The sequence below is a fragment of the Anser anser genome (assembly GCF_964211835.1).
Source record: "Anser anser genome assembly, chromosome: 24".
Lineage (NCBI taxonomy): Eukaryota > Metazoa > Chordata > Aves > Anseriformes > Anatidae > Anser > Anser anser.
In genome coordinates this window covers 3,118,541-3,139,810 of record NC_139745.1, presented here as the reverse complement: position 1 = coordinate 3,139,810, position 21,270 = coordinate 3,118,541, and the positions used below count along the sequence as shown (strand labels likewise).

Here is a 21,270-nt window from a genome sequence, read left to right as displayed (position 1 = left end):
ATTATTTTTCAGTTACGCTCCTACTGGGGTTTCTTGAAACCCTCGTAACCAGGCTGCTTTGTACTGAGCTTTTCCTCCGTCTCGGAGCCGGGAGAGCACGCTGCGCTGGGTTTCTTTTGGGAAGGGGGCTGAGGGGCCCGATCCTGCTCCCAGCGGGGCTGGAGCTGCTTTTCTCCTCGTCTCCGGGCTGCTCCCCATCCCTCTGCTCGGCTGAGGAGTGGAGAAGGAGATGTGGGAGGCTCAGTCTCTGCTGCAGCCACGCTGACCCCAAACCATCACTATTTAATGGGGATAAATGCCTGGGCTGCTCAGTAACCCATTGTGGGCTGTTCCTCACCCTGCCTCAGTTTCCTTGCATTTAAACCAAGTCCCTAATGCATCTTGTAAAATACCTAGCGGGCTCCTCAGCATTTGGCTGTGCAGATCCCAGCCTGCACGGAGCTGCCGGCACATCGCAGTGCATTTCCTATTAACCCCAATGGAGAACTTCTCTGCACGGGCTGCACGGGGAGCAGGGGAATGTCGGCACGAGCAAGGGGGCTGCACCTTGCATCCAAGCAGACCCCAAAAAAAAGCCTGGCAGCTGTGTGAGCGAGCTGGCACGGGCGGTTTTTAGAAGTGTTGTTAGGGAAACCGCATCCAGGGCTCACCGTCGCGGCAGAGCTGCGTGCCGGCACTGCGGGCTCCGCGCCGGCCGCCTCTCCTGGCAGCAGTGGGAAGCATCGGTTCTTGCCCAAACCCCAATTTTGGGATTCCGTCTGCTGGCCAGGCACACGGCCGTGTGGGATGCTGGTAATTATATGGCAAAGGCACGAACTGGGTAAAACGCTGTATGAACTTGCCCATTAACCAGCAGCGAAGTCCATTGTGTCGCTGCTAGAAATAAGGCGGTGGGGTCCAGCAGCGAGGAGAATTAACCCTTAGGCTGGGCTGGAGACGTTGGCAGTGCAATTCTTCAAGGCGAGTCTTCAAGTGGATATTTGTGCATGTAGCTCCTGCTGCTCTAAGTGCTCCAATCGATGGGAAATAAGCATGTGAGCCCCCTAAGACCTTGCCCACTGGTTTTTAAGATCTCTGCTGTGGTCCTAGAGGCGTTGCCCCCCTGACGGTCTTGTTTCTCCCTCCCTGCTTGCAGGTGACCAGCGCAGCAGCGTGGTCAACGAGTCCAGCAGCCTGCTCGGGGGCTCCCCCCGCCGCCAGTGCGGCCGCAAAGGGTCCCCGTACCACACCGGGCAGCTGCATCCCGCCGTGCGCGTGGCCGACCTCCTCCAGCACATCAACCAGATGAAGACGGCCGAAGGCTACGGCTTCAAGCAGGAGTACGAGGTGAGAGCCTTGCGTGCCGGTGTCAAGGGGGAGGGCGGGTTTTTCGATGGACATGTCCCCTGCGATGTGGCAGGGTGGCACGGGGAGGACCCACGTGCAAGAGGATGCTCCAGATCTGGAGCTGTGGTTCTCTGGAGAGGAGGAGGTGGGTCTCCGAGCTCTCTGGGCGTCCTGAATCGTTAGGTGTTGTCAGCACGTGGGGTGTCCCTGCTTTCTGGCTGGTCTGGGTTGGGTTTCTGCTGCTGACAGCTCAGGATTTAATCAGATGAGATGAGCTCAAACAGCTCTGCCAGCCATGCAGCGAGTCACCCAGCATCTCCTGCCAGGGCTGGGGATGCTTCTCCATGCTCAGGTCCTCCTGGGCGAACACCCCTCGGTGTCACCTCCCTGCCACCTCCTCCCTCTCCACCGTGCTCTCCCCGTGACTGGGCACAGCCCGAGGACGAGCAATTCCTCCGAGCAATTCCACAGCAATCCAGCAGCTCCCGAGGCCGTGGCGAGGCTGCAGGGGGTGGACGTCCCCCCAAGGGTCACCACTCGCATCGTGCCCGTCCCACCTCGTGGGGCTGCAGCTCTGGTAACGGAGCGCCGTGCTCGGTGCGGCTCTGCTGCAGCGCACCCAGCGGTGTTGATTTCCTGACTCCTCGGTGTCCCACAGATCCGGCGATTGAAATTTCCCAGGGAAATTACTGTTTAATGTTTAGTTGTTTCAAGTGCAGGAGCTTTTTTTCCCCCCTTTTCGCGTATTGGACAAACCAGGGCTGGCTATAATCATTAGTGCTCCTTGAAAAGCTGCTGTATGTTCTTGGAACTAGTCATTTGAAAGCACTCAGATATTATGGGAGGGGAGAAAACATGTAATTTCCTTCCACTTTCCTCCTCTTATGCCAATCTATGAATGTTACTGTTATTACACACAAACCTGTTCTGTGCTGGGGAGAGAAAGGGTCTGGGGAGATTAAAAAAAAAAAAAAAGCTGAAAAAAATAAAAAGCAGCATATAATTTGCTGGAAAATGGGGCATTTTGTGGATGCAACAGAAGCATGGAGCTGGCAGAGCTGCTATGGAGTTGGCGCGTCTGCCCCTGCTCCCTGGGGAGGGTTTTGGAACTGGGGGTGTCCCCAGAGCCCTGTCCTCGGGGTGTGACAGCCACCTCTCCTTGCAGAGTTTCTTTGAAGGCTGGGATGCTTCGAAGAAGAAAGACAAAACCAAAGGGAGACAGGACCATGTGTCGACCTGTGAGTGCCTATAACAAAGGCTTGGGTACCCCAAAGGGTGTGAAAAGCCTCCTGAAGGGCTGGTTGGTTGGTTGGTTTGGGTTTTGGCAACTGTCTGGTCCGTGGCAAAGGATAAACTGATGGGGTTTGGCTGGTCGGTGGCAGCAGCAGGCTTTCCTCAGCAGGGTTTCAGCTCTGGAAGCTCCCGTTGGATCAGCACCAGCGCAAACAGGAGGGCTGGAACTGGGAGCAATTGAAAAGGGGACGTTTTGGGGTGCTTAAACAGTGGTAACACCCACAATATGGTCCTGGTGCGCCCCGGGGTGCTCCTGGTGCGGGAGTGCAGGTGGTTGGGGGTGACACAGGGGTTACACGATGCTCCCTGCACGTTGCTGCGGGGATGGGGACCCACCAGGTCCTTCAGGAGCCCTGCTGCCTTCCCCCTGCGGCGTGCTGCTCTCTGGAGCTTCGTCCCTCCCTCGCTGGCACTGCCCGGGGCCCTGTTTGACACCGAAGGTGGGCAGGTGACACGCTGTCCCTGCCACCTCCTGATGCCTCCTTCTGCCCTCGCCTTCCAGACGACCGCCACCGCGTGAAGCTCCATCCGCTGCTGGGCGATCCCAACTCGGATTACATCAACGCCAACTACATCGATGTAAGTGGGGACGGGGCCGAGGTCCCCTCCGGCGGGGGCTGAGCGTCCTATGGGGCCGTCAGGGTCTGTGCCCTGCAGGGAGCTGAGCCAGGCTGGACTCTGACAAGCCTGGTTTATGTCCGTCAGCAATTTCTGCTCGTTTTTGTCCCTGTCCCATGTAGATGCTTCTCTCCTTCCTCCTCTGCTCCTCTCTCTCTCCTTCCTCATCCCCTTTTCTATGCTCTCCGTTCTCGCCGTGGTCCCAGGATCATTGTCTACCCAGGGTATAGGATGCAGAGGTTGGGGGGGACACGGGGACGGGCTGTTGTCTCACCCTGGGCTTGGGGGACAGCAGTGCTTGAATTTGGGGCACCCCCAGTCACAGCAGTGCTTGAATTTGGGCAGAGCTCAGTCCCCAGAATGACATCCCAGTGCCTCCAGCAATGCCAAGCCCAGGGGAGACTGGTGTCTCTGGGCTCTGGTGGAGGCTTCGTTAGGCACTGAGTGAGGAACAGCTCAGGGGCTCTGTGGGCTCCTCACATCTTCTGGAAGCAGCAGCAGATCCCATTCTTCCCTCCTGTCCAGAGGACATCATCCTGCAAAGGGGGCCTGATGCCACTGTGATGGGCTCCCTGTGCCCGAGCGGTGTCCCTGTGCCTGTCCCCGTGTGTCCTTCCTGCCCCGTGGCTCTGTCCTGTCTCTCGAGCTCTGCCTCACTAATGTCTGTCTCTGATCTTTCTTTCTCAAACCTGTGTCCAAACGGGATTGTTCAGATTCGGATTAACCGAGAAGTAAGTAGATGGTTCCCTGCTCCCGGGCACGGGGCTGTTGCTCTGTGTAAAGGTGTGGGATAGTGCCCGTGAGTGTCAGGATTGGTTATATGTGTGGACAGAGTGGGGAAGGGGGGAGAAATGAAGTCCGGGGGGCGGCTGTGGGCTGGGCAATTCTCATCGGGCTCTCGTGATGGTGTGGCAGCGATGCTGGTGAAGCCTGGGACGTTTTGGAGGTGCTGGTGCAGAAGGAAGATGCGGGCTGGGGGGGGTCACACGAGCCTTTGCTGGGACAGGGGACGAGATCTGGGCCAGGACAGGGTGCTGGGGCAGCACTGGGCTGGTGGCAGAAGGGTTTGATGGGGCAGTGCTCGAGTGCCCCACAGCCCCAGCTGGGCCTGACGCCTCCGCTTCCCTTGCAGGGTTACCACAGGTCCAACCACTTCATAGCCACCCAAGGTGAGTCGTCCCCCCCTCTTCACTCTCTGCCGGATTCAGCAGCTGGATTTTGTCCCTGGGGGATTTAACCTTGTGTTTGTGAGAAAAGGGAGGAAAGGGGCCGGTTTTGGGGCCAAACGGGGCAACAGCAAAGCCGGTCAGCTGTCCTAGCCACAAGATCCCCAGGACCACATTTTCCACCATCGGCTGTGCGGTGCTGGCCAGCTGAGGATCCCCCAGCACCCAGCCCACACAGCTGCCCCCTCCCTCCGTCCCGCAGGTCCCAAGCAGGAGATGGTGTACGACTTCTGGCGCATGGTGTGGCAGGAGCACTGTTCCAGCATCGTGATGATAACCAAGCTGGTGGAGGTGGGCCGGGTAAGGGTCTCCTTCGCTCCTTCCTACCCTATGGCTCTGCGATCTGCTCCACAGGAGCTGAAAAGCCCATCCTGTCTCCCCTCCTTGCAGGTGAAATGCTCCAAATACTGGCCGGATGACTCCGAGATGTACGGGGACATCAAGATCACCCTGGTGCAGTCGGAGACGCTGGCGGAGTACGCTGTGCGCACCTTCGCTCTCGAGAGGGTACGCTTCCATCAGCCAGGAACCCGCCCGACCCAGCAGGCAAAGGACAGACCTCGGGCATCTTTAACCATTCTTTGTTAACATTGACCAATATCCTCTTTATTTACCCCAGCGTGGGGCTTTCTGCATCTTTGGAGGTGCCACCTCCAAGCCTGGAGACGCCGGTACCTCCTCCCTTTGTGCTTCTTGCTGTAAGCCCTGTCCTGGCCCTGCGCCCTCTGCCCGGGCGCACAGCTCAGCCCTGCTTTTGTTTCTGTGGTCAGCGGTGAGCATTGAATTTCAGGGTGAGCGCCGTGTAATTGCAAAGGAGGATGAATGATGCTTTTTCCCCTCCAGGCTGCGGCGTGCGTAATGTGGCAGTTATTTTCCAGCGTGGTACCTGGGGATGGAGCCGGTGTAATTCACCCCTTAATCTAAAGGAACATGAAATTACTGTCTAGTTAGGAGGCAGGTAGAAAAGATGCTCATGGAACGGATCCAGATTGCCCCAGGGCTGCTGCTGCCTTCTCTGGTTGTTTTTAACCCTCTCGCAGCCGAGGAGGAGAGAGCTGTAGGGCTCCCGAAGTGACCGACCGTGGTGTGGCTGGGAAAATCCTCAGTTCCTAAGGAAATCGGGTGTTTGGGTGGCTGGGGCAGGACTGTGCCCTTCTCCGTTGTAAAGACCTTTGTAGCATCCCTGCTGCAGGGGTTTTGTCCCGAGGGTTTGCACAAAGCAGCTGAAGCAGGCTCAGGGGCTGCTTCTGCTGCTCTGCCCCGTGCAGCCCCCCCCAGCTTTGCACAGCATCCGTCTGTCCGTCCGTCCTCACGCCGTGTTGCCCTTCCCTTGCAGCGAGGTTACTCGGCCCGGCACGAGGTGAAGCAGTTCCACTTCACGTCCTGGCCTGAGCACGGCGTCCCCTACCACGCCACGGGGCTGCTGGCCTTCATCCGCCGCGTGAAGGCGTCCACGCCGCCCGACGCCGGCCCCATCGTCATCCACTGCAGGTGGGCGCGGGGACCGGCCCCATCCCACGTGGGTTTTTGGGATTTTGGGTTGCACACGGGGCGGCGCGATGTGTCACGGGTGGGTGCTCAGCCTTTGAAAAGCTCGGAAATAGTACATTTTAGCAGAGAAATAGGAAATGTGTAACAAAAGGGAGGACTGAGGTAGGGAAGGAGCTGGGGTTTGCAGCTGGGCGTCCCCATATGAAGGCATCGAGCTGCAAGGAGTCATCCCCAGGGCTGCGGCTTGCTTGGGGTGGGTGGCAGGGAGCAGCGTGCCGTGGGTGCTGCCCCAGCTTTGTCCCCATGGGAGATGGTGGCACAGAAGGACGGGTGGCTGGGCCACCGGTGGTGGCTGTGTCGAGATGCTGGGTTTGCCCCGTGGGGCAGCGCCGTTCCCTGTCCCCACGGCGTGTCCCCGGGTCTGGCCGTGCGAAAGCAGAGCTGGGAGCAGCGGTTTTCCGTCCTCACGCTGGTGTCCCTGTGTGACAGGTTAATGGCTCTTCCTTAGCTGGGCAAACAAGGAGGAGCCGGTGAACGGGAGGGATTTTTTATTTGATTTCTCCCTGTCAATTGCCTCATCAGTATTCATTCACTGGCAAGAGCCACTGTGATTAGTTCCCATAGTCTGTAATCGCTGATAATCACGACGAATGATTCATCAGCCCCAGAAATTAGGATTTCACCGCGGAAGACTTTGTGGGAAAGGAGCGGGGGGGGCGGCTCTGTTCTGGGGGGCTCAGCCTCAGTCGCTCTCTGTGGGGTCCGAAGGTGCCAGGATTTGGGCTGCTGCCTGCTCTGGCTGCTGGCATCGGGGCACGGTGCTGAGCATTGGGGCATGGTGCTGAGCGTCCTCCTGCAGCATCCTTTTGGGTAGGGTCCCGCAGGACTGTCGGCACTCAGGGCTGCCGGGTTTGCTGCAAAAAGCGTAGATCGCAGCTGCGCGAAGGCGCTGATTCCCCTTTGCCGTGAGCGCCCACGCTGCCACGCACAGCCCCGGCCCTGCAGCAGCGTGTGGGTGTGCGGAGGGGGTGGATGAAGGGAAAGCCGGGCTGGGGGCTGCGTTACGGAGGTGTGCGATGTCCTCTGGCACCGTGCAGACCTTGCTGGCACCCGGGGCTTCGTGCGGATGCCGTACAGACTGGGAACATCTCTGCTTTGTTTTCCCCTTCTTCTCCAGCGCTGGCACGGGGAGGACCGGCTGCTACATCGTCCTGGACGTCATGTTGGATATGGCCGAGTGCGAGGGTGTCGTGGACATCTACAACTGTGTGAAGACGCTGTGCTCGCGGAGGATCAACATGATACAGACGGAGGTGAGCGGGGATGGCTGGGGACCAGGGGCAGGTCGTGCTGCGGGTGCCAGCACCTCGTGGAGGGATTGCTCTTGCTCTGCTGTCCCCTTCCAGGCTGTAAAGTCCTTCCAGCCTGGTGCGTCACCAAGATTGTGGCCCATGGAAAGCCAGCACCCATCTCGTTGCTTTTCAGCCTTTGTGGGGTGGTTTTTCTAGGGCTGGCAGAGCTGCAGCAGGAGTGTGAGGCTGTTTTGCTGCCCGCAAGCAGAAGCTGCCCTGGCCTTGCACAAATTCATCTGGCGGAGAAGGGGCTGGGCGATGGGGGAGGAGGAGGAGGAACCTCCTGTGTTTGCTGCCCAGCTCAGCCTCTTCCCTCCCCAAAAGGAGCAGTACGTCTTCATCCACGATGCCATCCTGGAAGCCTGCCTGTGCGGGGAGACCAGCATCCCCGCCAGCGAGTTCAAGCCCACCTACAAGGAGATGGTGAGGATAGAGCCGCAGAGCAACTCCTCGCAGCTGCGGGAGGAGTTCCAGGTGAGCGGCCCCAAAATCCCTGCCACCCCTCCCAAGCTCCAGAGATGAGAGAGGGGATTTGGGGACCGGTCCCAGCAGGGACGGAGCTAAGGGGAGCGTGTTTGCCTGCAGACCCTGAACTCGGTCACTCCCCACCTGGACGTGGAGGAGTGCAGCATCGCCCTCCTGCCCCGCAACCGGGAGAGGAACCGCAGCATGGACGTCCTGCCGCCCGACCGATGCCTTCCCTTCCTCATCTCCGTGGATGGAGACAGCAACAACTACATCAACGCGGCCTTAACCGATGTACGTGTGCTCTGGGGGTGGGAAGGAAGGGGCTGCTTTGGGTTCAGGGTCCTCATGCCATGCCGCAAACCTCCCTGGATGGTGTGGGGGCTCGGAGGTGGGATGAGGCGAGACTTGGTGTCCTTGTGGGTGGAAATGCTGGGTTTCTTGGGTATAACTGGTATAATTTCAAGGGTGTCCCCCTTGGATATGGGGGTCCTGGGCTTGCAGAGGGGATGTGGGGAAGCCTGGTGCGGTTTTGCAGCTCGTTGCTGATCTTGCAGAGCGGTCAGTGTCCATGCAGCCTTGAGCCCCCCTTTCGATGCAGAAGTGGGCATGCTGTGGGTGGTGGGGTGGTCGCAGGCTGTGGGGTGGCTTTTCATGCCAAACCCTTGCTCAGTGTGCACTCACAGTGCCTTGTTTCTCACAAATGCATGAAGGTGTGGGCCCGTGTCGGCCCCAGCCTGTGCAGGAAAGGCAAGAAGCAGCATAGTGGGGTCCCTCACCCCTTCTTTTGTGCGGTGGCATCTTGTTCGTCTCAGAAGAGCTTTTCATCGCTCACAAAAGAAAGTCAGGGCGTTATCTTCATTTATTTCATAGGGAAACTGGAGCATGGAAGGGAGACGGAGCTCTGGCAGGGGGTTGTTAGCGCCAAGCCTCCCTGCGTGCTGCCAGCATCCCGCGGTGCGTGCTGCTTGCCCCTTCTGCTGCAGTTCAGGGGGCTCTGAAGTGGTCCCCAAGCCACCGTGCGTCCCCTTGTGCAATCAGAAAGGCCACCCGTCATGGAAAAGCTATTTCCTGCCTGCCAGCGATGGCAAAGCAGAGCAGAGAGGCTTGCTGCAAGCTCGGAGCGTGGAGTGATGGGTCATTTGTCACCGAAACCACTTTCTGGAAGCGAGCTGGGTGCTTTGGCTGAGCCTCGCAGCTCCGCGTGCCCCGGGCAGCCTCCCCTCCCCTGCCACCCCCCAACGCCTCCGAGCACCTGAGCACCAGCACCTCCTGGCTCAGCCCTGCGTTTTCTTTCCCCAGCTGCTGATTTATCACGCTGCGTCTCTGTACAGATCTTGTACCTGCATTTGCTTGCAGCAGGAGCAGTTCCCGTGCCTGTGCCGGAGGTGGCTGCTTGATGGCTCGGGAACGGCAGCCGGCAAATGGAGGCTGTGGCTATCGTGTGCTGGCAGCTTTGTTTTCAGCTTGCTTGGGGTCTGCACATCCATTTTGTGTTTATACATCACTGAGCATCCCTTCCTTAATCGCTGCTACGGGGACTGCCCGGGTCAGAGAATACATTTCTATACAGACACAAAAAGCCCTTTGGATGAAATTCTTGCTGAAGGGCTAAAATCCATTTCCCTCTTTAGAAAACAAACAAACAAAAGTCTCATTTTCTTTTAGTGCCAAAGCCATTTGCTCAGTCAGTCTGTCCGCCTGTCAGATCCGTGGTCCGTGCTGCCCACCGCTGGTGCTGAGCACGGTGGTGGCACTGGCAGAGCCGCGGCACCGTCATTGGCATGGGTGCAAAATGACTGCGGGTGCTAGAGGCACATGTGGTTAATAGGGGAGGATGGAAACCTCGTCGCTGCTCCTGTTGTGCTTGGGGAGGTTGTGATCGGGCACAGCCAGTCCTGCTGGGAGGGTGCTGGCACCCAACTGAGCTTCTCTGGGTCCCCACTGGGTTTGATGGGGAGGAAGGACCCCAGTTTCCTTTCTGGAAACCTCTGCTTTCTTTCTTTTGCCTCTTTCCCTTCCTCCGTCTTTAATTTGAGGGGCGATATTTTAAGGATCTGAAATGGTTTCTCTTGTCTGTAGAGGTCTTTCGTTCTGGTTTCCTTTCCCCCCTGAAAATAAGCTGAGCCGGTTGTCTCTGCTGCTTGGGGTGCCCAAAGGTGCTGGGGCGCAGCGGTGGTGAGGCCGTGGGTGATGCGGAGGCACTTTTGCTCAGGGCTGGGGCCATCCAGCTGCGCTTGTTCTTGGATCCAGGGTGATTTCTCTTTCCTAGTTATGTGTGCAAGACGCCTTTCCCTGCTAGAACCGAGAGCAGAAAGCTGATGCTTTCATCCTCACCAGTAGCCTGGGCCTGGTTTGATAGCATCTCCCAGCACCAAGACCGAGGTCAATGCCAGGGAGGCCAGTTCTGCCCCAGCACAGAGAAAATGGCTTTACTGGCACTCAGTACTCTTTTTTTGGGGTGTGACAGGAATGGCTTCAGTGCTGCCACCGTATCCTTAATGGTGCCCATCTTCCCTCTCCGCAGAGCTACACCAAGAGCGCTGCCTTCATCGTCACCCTGCACCCGCTGCAGAACACTACGACCGACTTCTGGCGGCTGGTGTACGACTACGGCTGCACCTCCATCGTCATGCTCAACCAGCTCAACCAGTCCAACTCCGCCTGGGTGAGTGCTGCTGCTGGCCCTGCAGGCGGCCCTGTCCTGCTTGACGTTGCGTTGACGTTGCGTTGACGTTGACGTTGCGTTACTGTACTCTAATCTTTGTGGATGCCCAGGGGAGATAAAGAGTTAACAGGAAACAGAAAGTTTGGGAGTAAAGAACTGATTTTATCCTCCTTTTACAAAGGGGAAACTGAGGCACGGGGGATTTCCCTGGTTCTTTGAGATGTTTTGGTTCAGCTTGGCACAAAACGGTACTCCTCTGGTTCTTCTTGCAGGGATACACCACCAGGACCTCACTTCTCTAGCAAGGTGTGTCCTTCCCTCTCTCCTGCCATGAGAGGGTTTGTAGTTTCCTTGCACACTGTCAGCCCCTCCAGTGCTCTGCCCTGGCAGAGGTGATGTTTTGGTGCCAAGCCATCAGGTGTTTGTCTTCCAAATGAGTGGTGACTTGTGAATGCTGCTTTATAAATGAGCCTGCTGCAAAGTGGCTGTCCTGTGGCTTTACGGTGTGATGGGATGTGCAGATCTGCTGAGCTGGAGGGGAGTGTCCCCTGTCCCCTGTAGAGAGGGGACAGAAGCCCGCTCCCGAGGTGGCCAGGGAGCTGGAGTCACAGCCAGAGCAGATGTAAAAGTCCACTCCAGGTCTGCAACATTAAATCAGTGAGGATACTTAGTGGATTTTACATAAAATTAGCATTATGGGCACTTAATCGATGTCTGGAGAAGACTTCATTAGCTGGCTTATTTGACGAGGTGAGATCAGATACGCGATGTAAATGACCCAGACTGGCAGTTGTACCATTCATCACGAGGACACGGATGCAGTGCTGGTCCTGAGTGGTGTAAATACAAGCGGTGTAAATACAATTACACTGGGGGTGCCATGCAGGAGCAGCGGGCAGGTCCAGCTGGGGTGGGTGCCCGGTGCGTTTTGCCCCTGGATTCACGCTTACCCTCCTGCAGGGGGGACAAAGTGCTCCTTCAAAGCCAGCCCTGTGGCTGTGCCACCATGTCACCGTCCTTCCACCGTGGCCGTGCGTCACCTCTGCAGCAAAAGCATCAGCTGTTGGCTGAACCCGGCTGCAGGGAACCACGGCAAGGGATAAAGACAGAAAAAAACACATATATTTTTTCCCTGTCCACCTGTTCTTTCATCCCCTAGTTCAGAAATGCCCAGCAGGAGCTGCCTGTCCCCATCCCTGTCCCCATCCCCTGCAGCACGGCAGGGCAGTTGCTGTCCCGCGGCGCTGTCCCGGCGGGGTCTCTGCCATTTTTCTTCATTATTCAGCCCTGTCTCTCTCTCTGGACATCTATTCTTCAGGGATGTCTGTGTTACAATATTTAGCTGGGTCTTAAATGTTTACCAGTTTAGGACCAACAGCTAATAAATCAGCCTTTACAGCAGGCAGCTTTGAAAGGTGACTTAGAGGGTATATCCCTCACTTGAACTATGTCTTGCCGAAGGAAGTTTTAATATCCAAATTATAGCTCTGAGTCTAGAAGGCTTAGAGATCTTGGAGATTTATAGCCCCTATTAATAACCAATTATTTCTCAAACACATTTGCCATGCAGTTAGGCCCAAGCCGTTAGATGGCCTGAAATGCTAAATGTTCTGTTAAAGTGCGGTGACAAACATCATATATTTTGTATCGCTGCTGGTTTCCCAGCTGTCAGGGTGTGAAAACAATCCCATCCATGACCCTTGGCCGGAGCCATCCATCAGTGCCCTGCAGGACACGTGGGAGGGACACAACCCTCCCTGGGCTGTTGGCTGCCACCGGCGTGATTTTGGGGATGTCCTGGCCATGGGCTGAGGGTCCCTGTTGTCCCATTTGCTGCCGGTGGCAAAGCTGCTTATAAAGCCAGAGCATCCAAGCCCTGCTCCATCCCAGCACAGGATCAGGCCTGGGGACCATCCTGCCCCCTCTGGGACCAGCTGCCCGTGGTGCGAGGTGACCCTTGCCCGTGTCCCCGGTCACGGTGCTGTGCCTCTTCTCCCCTCAGCCCTGCCTGCAGTACTGGCCCGAGCCCGGGCTCCAGCACTACGGCCCCATGGAGGTGGAGTACGTTTCGGGAGCGGCGGATGAGGACATCGTGTCCCGACTCTTCCGAGTGCAGAACATCACGCGGGTGAGGCACGGGGTGGGTCGGGGGGCTCCACGTGTGGCCGTGCGCGACCAGGCTCCCCCGGTGCAGATCACTGGAGGAGCTTGTGGGCAGGGCTGGGTGGATCTGGGGAAGGGCTGGGGCGCCTCAAAGAGCTTCTTTGTGAGAGTGAAGACCCTTGGAGAGCAGAAGGATGTACCTAGTGAGGCCATGCAGTCCTGGAGCTCGGCTGGGTAACTCACCCTGCAGACCACCCAGCCTGTAGGTGCTGCCGTGCTCTTCAGCCCAACCCGGCTCCTCCAGAGGGTGCAGCACCAGCTGCCTCCTGGCCGAGAGGGACCTTCAGTGCCGTTGGCTCCATCCAACCGTCCTCCAGTTCCCACATCCTTACAAGATCACAGAATCACAGAAATCACAGAATCACCTAGGTTGGAAGAGACCTCCAAGATCCCCTACTCCAACCTCTGACCTAACACTAACAAGTCCTCCACTAAACCACATCACCAAGCTCTACATCTAAACGTCTTTTAAAGACCTCCAGGGATGGTGACTCAACCACTTCTCTGGGCTGCCCATCCCAATGCCTAACAACCCTTTCGGTAAAGAAGTTTTTCCTAATATCCAACCTAAACCTTCCCTGGCGCAACTTTAAATCTTAGACAACTCTACAGAAGACCTTTCCCATCCTCCTGGAGGCCCATCTGTACCCTGCTGTGCGTGCACCTCGGGACAGAAATGCCCCCCGTGGGTGCTGTGGGCTCTCTGGGACCTGCTGAGCAGTTTTCATTTGGGGTGAGACCTGCCCGGGGTTTCATGTCCTTGCTGCTGCGTTCACTGCAAGCCCGGCTTTCATGCTTGGTCAGTTTGGCTTGCCTTTAAATGAGGAGAAATGGAGTGAAATTGGGCAAGGACACAGATTGTGATGAGCAGCACGTGTGGGTGCAGAGTTTCATGCAGAGAAGAGCTGGTTTGACTGCAGAACCTGGCCAGGAAGAGGTGATGGCTCTGAAGGCTGTACATCTCCCAGGGTTGCCGAAGGGCTTAGGGTGATGCTCTGATGATGGAGGTCATCGGGCAGAGGGAATCTGGGGAGAGTCTGGGCTCGGAGGAGACGGGTCCTGCCTGGTCTGGATTCAGAGGGTCTTGGTTTGTGCCCCCCATGGCAGCATCTGGTCTTTCCTGGGCGTCAGCCTGAAATCCTTCGCTGGCCGTGGCTGGTGGCAGAATATGCCCCTTGCTGAATTAAAATGCAGCGTGATCGCAGGCTCTGGATCCAAGCAGAGATCTCCCCAGGGAGCAGAGCGCCGGAGGAGCGCTGCTAAACGCAAGGAGCCGCTTCTCGCCGAGCCGTGCCGGCTGCTGGTGGCTGGAGGGGAGCCAGCTCCGTGAGCCAGAGCTTTCACCTAGAGCCACAGAACCAGCGAGTGTCCCGAGTTGGAAGGCACCCACAAGGGTCATCGAGTCCAACCCCTGGGTCCACACAGGACCACCCAAAAATCAGGAGCACTTAAGCTTCAAGATTTACCCTGCAGCTTTCTGTAGCGGGCTGTCAGAGGAGTTTCCTCCTGGTGCCCAGAGTATTTCTGAGCTAGAGCCCCACATCTGCCGGGCTGCAACCTGGCCTCGTTCAGCTCCCTGGGTGTAATCCTCCTCCCGCAGCCTGCTAACTAGATTAGGTTTCAAGGCTAACCAGCTTACCAGGGTATTAAGGCGCGCTGCCACTGCGCCCCAGTTCTGCGGGAGGCAGCTTTCGGTGAGCTCCTGGCTTCCAGCGAACACAACAAAACGCGTCCCCTGGGGATCCTCTGCCTGCGAGCTGAGGATGTGATGGAGAAGCCGTGGGGAGGCTGAGGTGGAAAGTTTTGTGAGATACGTGGACAGCCTGAGATGCTGCTGGTTAGGGGAAACTATGTTTGTGGAGCTGCCTGGGTTGGTGGGACCGAAGGGTCGATGTGAGCTGAGAACCCTCCGTCCTACTGCACCAGGAAAGGCTTTTCCTCTTTTCCTCTGCTATTAATACATGGCAAGAGCCCTCCGTGAAACCTCCAGTGGAGGAAAAGAGGGCAGCAGAAGGAAAAGAGAGGGCACATCCCATTAATGTGGGATCATGTTAATGAGGTTTACTTTTCTAGTTGCAGGAGGGGCACCTGATGGTCCGGCATTTCCAGTACCTGCGGTGGTCGGCGTACCGAGACACCCCGGACTCCAAGAAGTCCTTCCTGCACCTCCTGGCCCAAGTGGAGAGGTGGCAGAAGGAGAGTGGCGATGGCAGGACCGTGGTGCACTGCTTGTGAGTGTCTGCTGGAGAGGAGCGGGCTCTGGCATGGGGGGAGAAGCCACCAGCTCATTTGTCCGCAGTCCTGCCAGAAATTCTTCTGAAAATCCCTTTCCTGGCAATTTTTGTGCCCAAACCCCCGCACGCTCTGCTCAGATGGGACCCAGCACGTTCGCAGATTGGTAGAGACAGCAGGCGAGCCTTTAATCAAAAATTAATTACGGCCTCGTCTGTCTTCATTAGCCAAGGGATAATTTGAGAACATGCTTTATAAAACACCGGCATCGTGCTCGCTCTTCCTCTCCCCAGTCCCTGTTGCAGTCAGGGATCAGACGTGACCGTGTCGGATGGTTTCACCCCAGGGTGAATGATTTTGCTGCGCCGCAGGTCTAGCCTTGATGGTCCAAAAAGGCATTTTCCTGCTCTGTTGTGGCTCTTATGAGGCCCAGTGGGGTCCAGTCTAGGTCCCCCGCTTTAGGGGGGCTCTGGGACCTCTCCTGGAAGGGAGGGATGGGCAGAGAACGGGGGGAAGTGGATGGTGCAGGACGATGCTCAGGTGCCATCCTCCTGCCACTGCCACGCGTGCTTCTCCCACCAGGAACGGGGGCGGCCGGAGCGGCACCTACTGTGCCTCCACCATGATCCTGGAGATGCTCAAGTGTCACAACATGGCAGATGTCTTCTACGCTGCAAAGACCCTCCGCAACTACAAGCCAAACATGGTGGAGACCTTGGTAAGCATCAGGCACCGCCAGTGTCGGCGCTGGCTGCTGCTCCCTGTGCATCTGCCTTCCTGCAAGCCTCTGGCAGAGGGGCGAGGTGCTGGGGGATGCATGCACCCCAAAACACCTCATTTCCCATCCCAAACCCAACTAGTGTTTGGGGCATCCTGCAGGAGCATGTCTCAGTGAGTTCCCCAGCAGGCTGGGCTGGGTGGGTAGGTGAAAGCCTCTTGAAAGCCGCCTTGGTGCTGCCTTCATCTCGCTGTGCTGATGTGCCCTTGGCACGGGGCTTGCCAGAAATCCATCCCTGGACTAATAGGGCAGGTTCGCAGGGGTGACAGAGCACTGGAGCAGGCTGCCCAGAGACGTGGTGGGGTCTTCTTGGAGATCTTCAAATGCCCTCTGGACATGGTCATGGGCACCCCGCTCTGGGTGGCCCTGCTGGAGCAGAGGTTGGACCAGATGGACCCAGAGGTCCCTTCCCACCACAGCCATCCTGTGGTGCTGTAATTGTGGCTTTTTTGAGGGTTGGGGGGCTGGGAACAGCCCTGGGTCACTTGCTGCCTGTCCGGCTCAGCCGAGCTGAGCCCCCGGCAGCACCCGTGTGCCCAGGGGTGTCCCTGGGGAGGTGGCGCATGGCGCTGGCTCCCTGTCCCCATCCTCGGCTGGAGCAGGGGGTGTCCTTCCAGTGGATGTGATTTAGAGAAAACAGCCTGGAGTTAAATTCACCCAGCCAGCTCCACGGGATGGTTTCGTGCTGCCAGGAGGGGAGCTGAGGGCTGGAAGGTGAAGCCTGACAAATTCCTCTTGGAGATACAAAAGGGAACGGCATTTTGAGCAGGGTGACTTGGTGGGCAAGCTGCTGGGGGGGGCGATGGAGCCACGTTTCACGTGGGGAGGGCGAAAGTTTTGTGCCCTACTCCAGACCCCGATGGCAGGACCGGGGAAGGAGCAGGCACGTGGCTGTCCCCACGCATCCCGTGCTGGGCTGGTGCCTCGTGGTGGTTCCAAAGCAAGCCAGCCAGAAATGTTTACCCTGCCCGGATTATAAAATCCCTAAATGGAGAAATGAAATGGTTTTGAGGGGGATGTGATTTGCATTAGGAATTAAAGTGGAGGAGAAGGTGAGGGAGGGGACCGGGGAGCGGAGGGAGAGCTGCAGCTAATGGAAAGATGATGTGACAAGCATGAGGCCACCAGCCCCGTTGGGCTAAATTGCCAAGGTATTAAAAAGGCGACATTTCGCATCGGGACACGAGCGTCCTCCAGCCTCAAATGAACCTGAAACAGCTATTCTGGGAATCCCAATCTACCGGAGCTGCTGGAGGCTGGATCCTCCTCCAGTGTAAGGAGCCGCAGCCCCGCAGAGAGCAGCCGGAGCAGAACGTTTCCCTCTGGATCCAGCTTGTGCTTTTTTCCCCCCTCTGCTCGCCTCTGGGGGGTTATTTTTCTATTAAAATAAATGGAAACAATCCCTTTTCTTAATCCAGAAGCTTTATGTGCTTTTAATCTAAGCTGCCGCAGCCTCCTTGCTTTGAAGCCCCTCTGCCCACTCCCACCTGGGGATAACGGGATTTGCACGCCGGTGCTCAAGCTGCCATCTCCATAATGCTGCCGAGGATTTGGGGAGATGAGGGGACCCAGGATGCTCCCACGCAGGGGCATCAGAAATCTTAATGTTTTTTGTTGTTTTTTTTTTTCTCTTTCTTGTTGGATGCTTGAAGGAGCAACATCTCGTGGGGATGGACACTTCTGAGGTTCCCCGTAGTTTTGTGTGCTATAAATTGTATCAGGACAGGAGAGCACAAGAACAGGTCACATAAAGGAGGACGAGGATAGACAAAACAGCCTTCGTGAGCCCAATTTCAGTGATTTTTGCTATAAAAATAGGAGCCAGCTATGTTGGGCTTGCCCTCGTGCAGTCAGGGAGCCAGGTGTAATGGGAAGCAAAAAATGCCTTTGGTTTCAGGGAAGGCTCAGCCCTGGTGCAATTAATAAACCAGATCCTCACACTAAGGGGATGTTGCAGTCCTTGTTCTTCCTTCTGGGGGAGGTGAAGATGCCCTGTGCCCCCTAAATACAGGAAAATCAGTGCTGTTGGTGTGTTTGCATCCAACGGATGTTTCATCCATTTTCCCCAGCAATGGGCATTGTTTGCTAAACGAGTTGTTTGTGGCAGTGTTGGTTTGGCAGGAGCTTTATCGGGGACAGGAGAGGGAGGAAGCCCCCAGCGAGGGTCATACTCCTGTCCCGTGGAGTTCAACAGCTTTTCCTTAGGGCTGCTGAAACTTATTTTGCCTTTAAGCTTTGGGAAACACTTAATTTGGGATCTTAACTCTCTCGTCTCTCTCCCCGAACAGGAGCAGTATCATTTCTGCTACGACATAGCACTGGAATACCTGGAGTCGCTGGAGACCAGATAGCACCTCGCCAGGAGGGCGAAGGCCGGGGGCTGCGTAGGCTTTGTGCCGAACGCGCAGTTTTGTGCTCAGACGTTGCATTAGTGCTGAAGGCAAGGAGGGGAAAAAACAGCAACGGAGCAGATGCAAACACAAATTGAGAGCAACGAAAGGATGTGGGGATGCGTTGGCCGTTCTCCATCTTCATCCTCTGCTTTCCAACTCCCCTCCCCTTGCTCCAAGCTCGTCTGGGTGGCCGTGGGTCGCTGCCACAGCTCGTCTTGTCCCGTCCCTGCGGTGACGTGGGGTTGGTGAGCATGAGAAGTTGCCCCGGAGCGCTGCCTGGTCCTGCTCGGACACATCTGGAGTAGCTGGAGAAGACCCCAAGGAGGGAAGGAAGAGGACAGAAGGATGTGAGCCTGTTTCCCAGCAGGGCAGGATAGATATTTGGGGAAGAGACGTTGTTTTTAAATCGTATGTGGAGTCGAAGCTGCTCTTTGAGGAGCCCTGATGGCCACCGGTTGTTTTTGCCCTTTGTGGGGACCTTTTGTGCTCTGTGCTGGAGCAAATCCCCTAAAGGCAGCTCGTGGATTTCTGCCCGCTCGCCACGAGTCTGGTTTCCACTGTCGTATTTCTGTGAGCTGCGCCCCTTCGTGCATCCAGCCCTGGACAGAGCGGGGATGTGGGGTGGGAGGCAGGGGACAAAAAGTGTCCCTCTGTGGGGACCGGCCTGGAGCCTTCCCGGTGTCCTTGCAGAGCTTCAGAAGTGATGTTTCCCCCGTGGCTTGTCTGTCTCCATGCAGTTGTCTCCATCCATATCGATTATCCCCTCCTGGAGGGCTCTGAGTGCTGGTGGCAAATTCCTGTTGCCACCCAGGCAAATGGCCTGGGGCTGGGGCTGAGGGCATCTGATGCTTTTTGGCTTCATCCTGCTACAGGCAGGCGTGAGATGTCATTTCTGCTGTCTGCTGTTGTAATAATTGCAGGGTTTCCTGCTTACTGGGGGAAGCCAGGTTGTCCCGGGGCTTGGGGAGCCAGCTGTGGTCAGGGTTTTCTCTCTGCATGTGGCCCCACAAAGGGGCAGTGAAGAGATACAGGTCTGGGGGCTGCCTCAGAGACTGGAGGAACTGGGGATCTTGCTTGTCTCAATGCCAGGCAAGACCCTTGACGGTCATTTTTGGTGGGTAGACAAGAGCAAATGAGAAACCGGCCTCCGTGTGCTGGAGGTTGCCCGTGGGCGCCCGCATCCTTCATCCCCCTGCATCCTCCAGCCCCACCTGCCCTGGACAGCAGACCCTTTCCAGCCCTGGTGCATTTGCACCCTGACCATGATCCAAAGCCCAGGCAGATGCCATTTGGCCGGACCACTCCACAATATGAAGGTCTCAGAGCCAAAGGGGCTTCACCCCAGGTGAGCAAAGCCCAGAGGAACTTCCACCTGCTTTCCAAAGGTGGAGGGAGATGAGATGAATCTCTCCACCTTGGAGGATTTATGCTAGGGGAGCCAACACTTGCTACTCGGTGCTTAGCTGGGAATAAGCTGCGCTGCCCCGAGCTGGATCCTGCACCTCCTTCGAGGGGACTGTGGTGGCACCGGAGCGTGTCCGTGGGTTTGGCCCGGATCCTTGGCTTTCCCGTGCTCCTGCTGCCTAATTCGCACGGCTTGACGATACCTGATCCAAGGGCTATACAACGTGTTCCCTTTCGTTTCCATCCGTGCTGTGTGCCAGTGCTGTTTTGTGACCAAATAGTCTCCTTACCCCGACACGGGCTGGTTGTGGCAGGCCTTTGGGTAACGCCGGTACTCGCATGGAGCAAGTTGGTGGCCTCGTCCCATCCCCTTCTCGCGAGAAGGGTGCTGCGTTGGGCGCTGCTCGCAGCTGACCTGTGGCCAGAAAAACAGGAGAAAAAAAAAAAAGAAAAAAAGGAAATTTGAACCCCCCTTTAGTCCCGATAAGGTAGAAGCTGGTGGAGTTGTATATATGTTTTAAAAGTGAGATTTTTTTCTTTCCCTTTTCTTTTTTGATATCTCCTTGCTGGATGTCTCTGGGTTTTTAGGGCATCTCTTCCAAAGGGCAGACTTTGACATCAAAGTGCTATAAAAGCCGACCCATCTCCAACTCCTGCCGGGATGCTCACGTGACACAAGGCAAGGACAGCCTGTACATAGAAATATATATAGAAAAATATATATATATAAATATAAATACTGTTCTTAAGATGGATAATGTTTATTGGTATTACAGGTTGGAGTGGTGCTTTCTTTTTTCATTTCTAATAAAAAAAAAAGAAAAAAACAATGAAAAAAATTAGAACCCAAGAAAAACACCAAATTGGAATGGTTTTGACCCCCGAAAACTTTGGCAGCATCCAAGAGCTGTTGCCGAGGGGACTGGTGCCATGAAGCGGCTCCACCATGGAGGGGACGTCGGGGGCAGCGCGGTGGGGACTGAGGGGTGGCACAGGAGGGACACGTCCAATGTGGATTGTACCACACGCATCCAGCTGTTATCTGTTTAATTTTTATTTTTTTTAATTATTATTTTTGGCTTTCTTTCCTTTCAAGAAAATCAGTTGCATAAATAAATGTTCCAAATTCGTGATGGCCTCTAGGTTTCTTTTTGCTGGCCCTGGTCTGGGACCCATACTTCAGGGAGCCCTGGTGCAGTGTGTAGTTTAAAAAAAAACAACAACAAAAAAAAAAGGGAGAGGAAAATATAAAGACACAGCTGTATCATGCTTTGTTGAAGGATGGTATTTTGGGGGAACCCATTTGTAGGGCCAGATTCTGGGATTGCAAAACCCTCCTGGCACTGAGGACAGGGCTGCCTTGTGCTTGCAGAGCTTTAGGGGTTCCTTCTGCGAGCAGTATGGTGACATCTCAGACGAGGTCCCAAGGTTGAGAATTGCAACTCCCCCCTCCTCAGCCAGTGGAGGGTGAGTGCTCGCAACTTCATGTGGCACTTGTGATGGAGCAGTGTCCTCGTGGGTGGTAAAAGTGCCTGTCCTTGCCCGTTCCTCTGGCTGGTGAGGAGCGAGGTTTCCTTGCACGGGATGGGAAGGGGATTTCCCCTTGCCTGGTCTGTCCCGATTTCCTCCAGGAAACGTGGCCCTGGGAATCACTGGTGGAGCCCCTGGAGGTGCAGAGAGCTCTCGGGATGGAGCAGGCAGCAGGGAGGGTGCTCCCGTTTGGTGCCACCTCTGCAGCTCCTGCACGGCGTGCTTGGGAGCTGGGGCTGCAGCAGGGCTGGGGGTGGGCAATGCTTCATCCAACAGGGGCACCATCCTCTGGGATTTGATGATGGGATGTCCCCAGGGCTCTCACCCAACC

The 21,270-nt window shown here is 56.4% G+C and overlaps 1 protein-coding gene across 4 annotated transcripts in view; it reads left to right on the top strand.

The window, feature by feature from the left end:
- The window catches only part of PTPRU (protein tyrosine phosphatase receptor type U), a 55,687-nt gene extending 35,147 nt beyond the window's left edge, over nucleotides 1–20,540 (top strand). For 2 of the 4 annotated variants that reach the window (XM_083810458.1, XM_083810457.1), the window contains 15 exons: nucleotides 1,136–1,326; nucleotides 2,492–2,564; nucleotides 3,122–3,198; nucleotides 4,370–4,406; nucleotides 4,666–4,763; nucleotides 4,854–4,970; nucleotides 5,800–5,954; nucleotides 7,132–7,267; nucleotides 7,631–7,780; nucleotides 7,892–8,065; nucleotides 10,299–10,439; nucleotides 12,442–12,567; nucleotides 14,676–14,833; nucleotides 15,417–15,552; nucleotides 17,901–20,540. In XM_083810458.1, the coding sequence (XP_083666584.1) occupies nucleotides 1,136–1,326; nucleotides 2,492–2,564; nucleotides 3,122–3,198; nucleotides 4,370–4,406; nucleotides 4,666–4,763; nucleotides 4,854–4,970; nucleotides 5,800–5,954; nucleotides 7,132–7,267; nucleotides 7,631–7,780; nucleotides 7,892–8,065; nucleotides 10,299–10,439; nucleotides 12,442–12,567; nucleotides 14,676–14,833; nucleotides 15,417–15,552; nucleotides 17,901–17,963 (1,832 nt within the window). In that variant the 3' untranslated portion in view covers nucleotides 17,964–20,540. Of the gene's footprint in view, nucleotides 1–1,135; nucleotides 1,327–2,491; nucleotides 2,565–3,121; nucleotides 3,199–4,369; nucleotides 4,407–4,665; nucleotides 4,971–5,799; nucleotides 5,955–7,131; nucleotides 7,268–7,630; nucleotides 7,781–7,891; nucleotides 8,066–10,298; nucleotides 10,440–12,441; nucleotides 12,568–14,675; nucleotides 14,834–15,416; nucleotides 15,553–17,900 lie in introns of all 4 variants that reach the window. The other 2 variants (XM_083810456.1, XM_083810455.1) reach the window with 1 other exon arrangement.
- The last annotated feature ends 730 nt before the right edge of the window (nucleotides 20,541–21,270 follow it).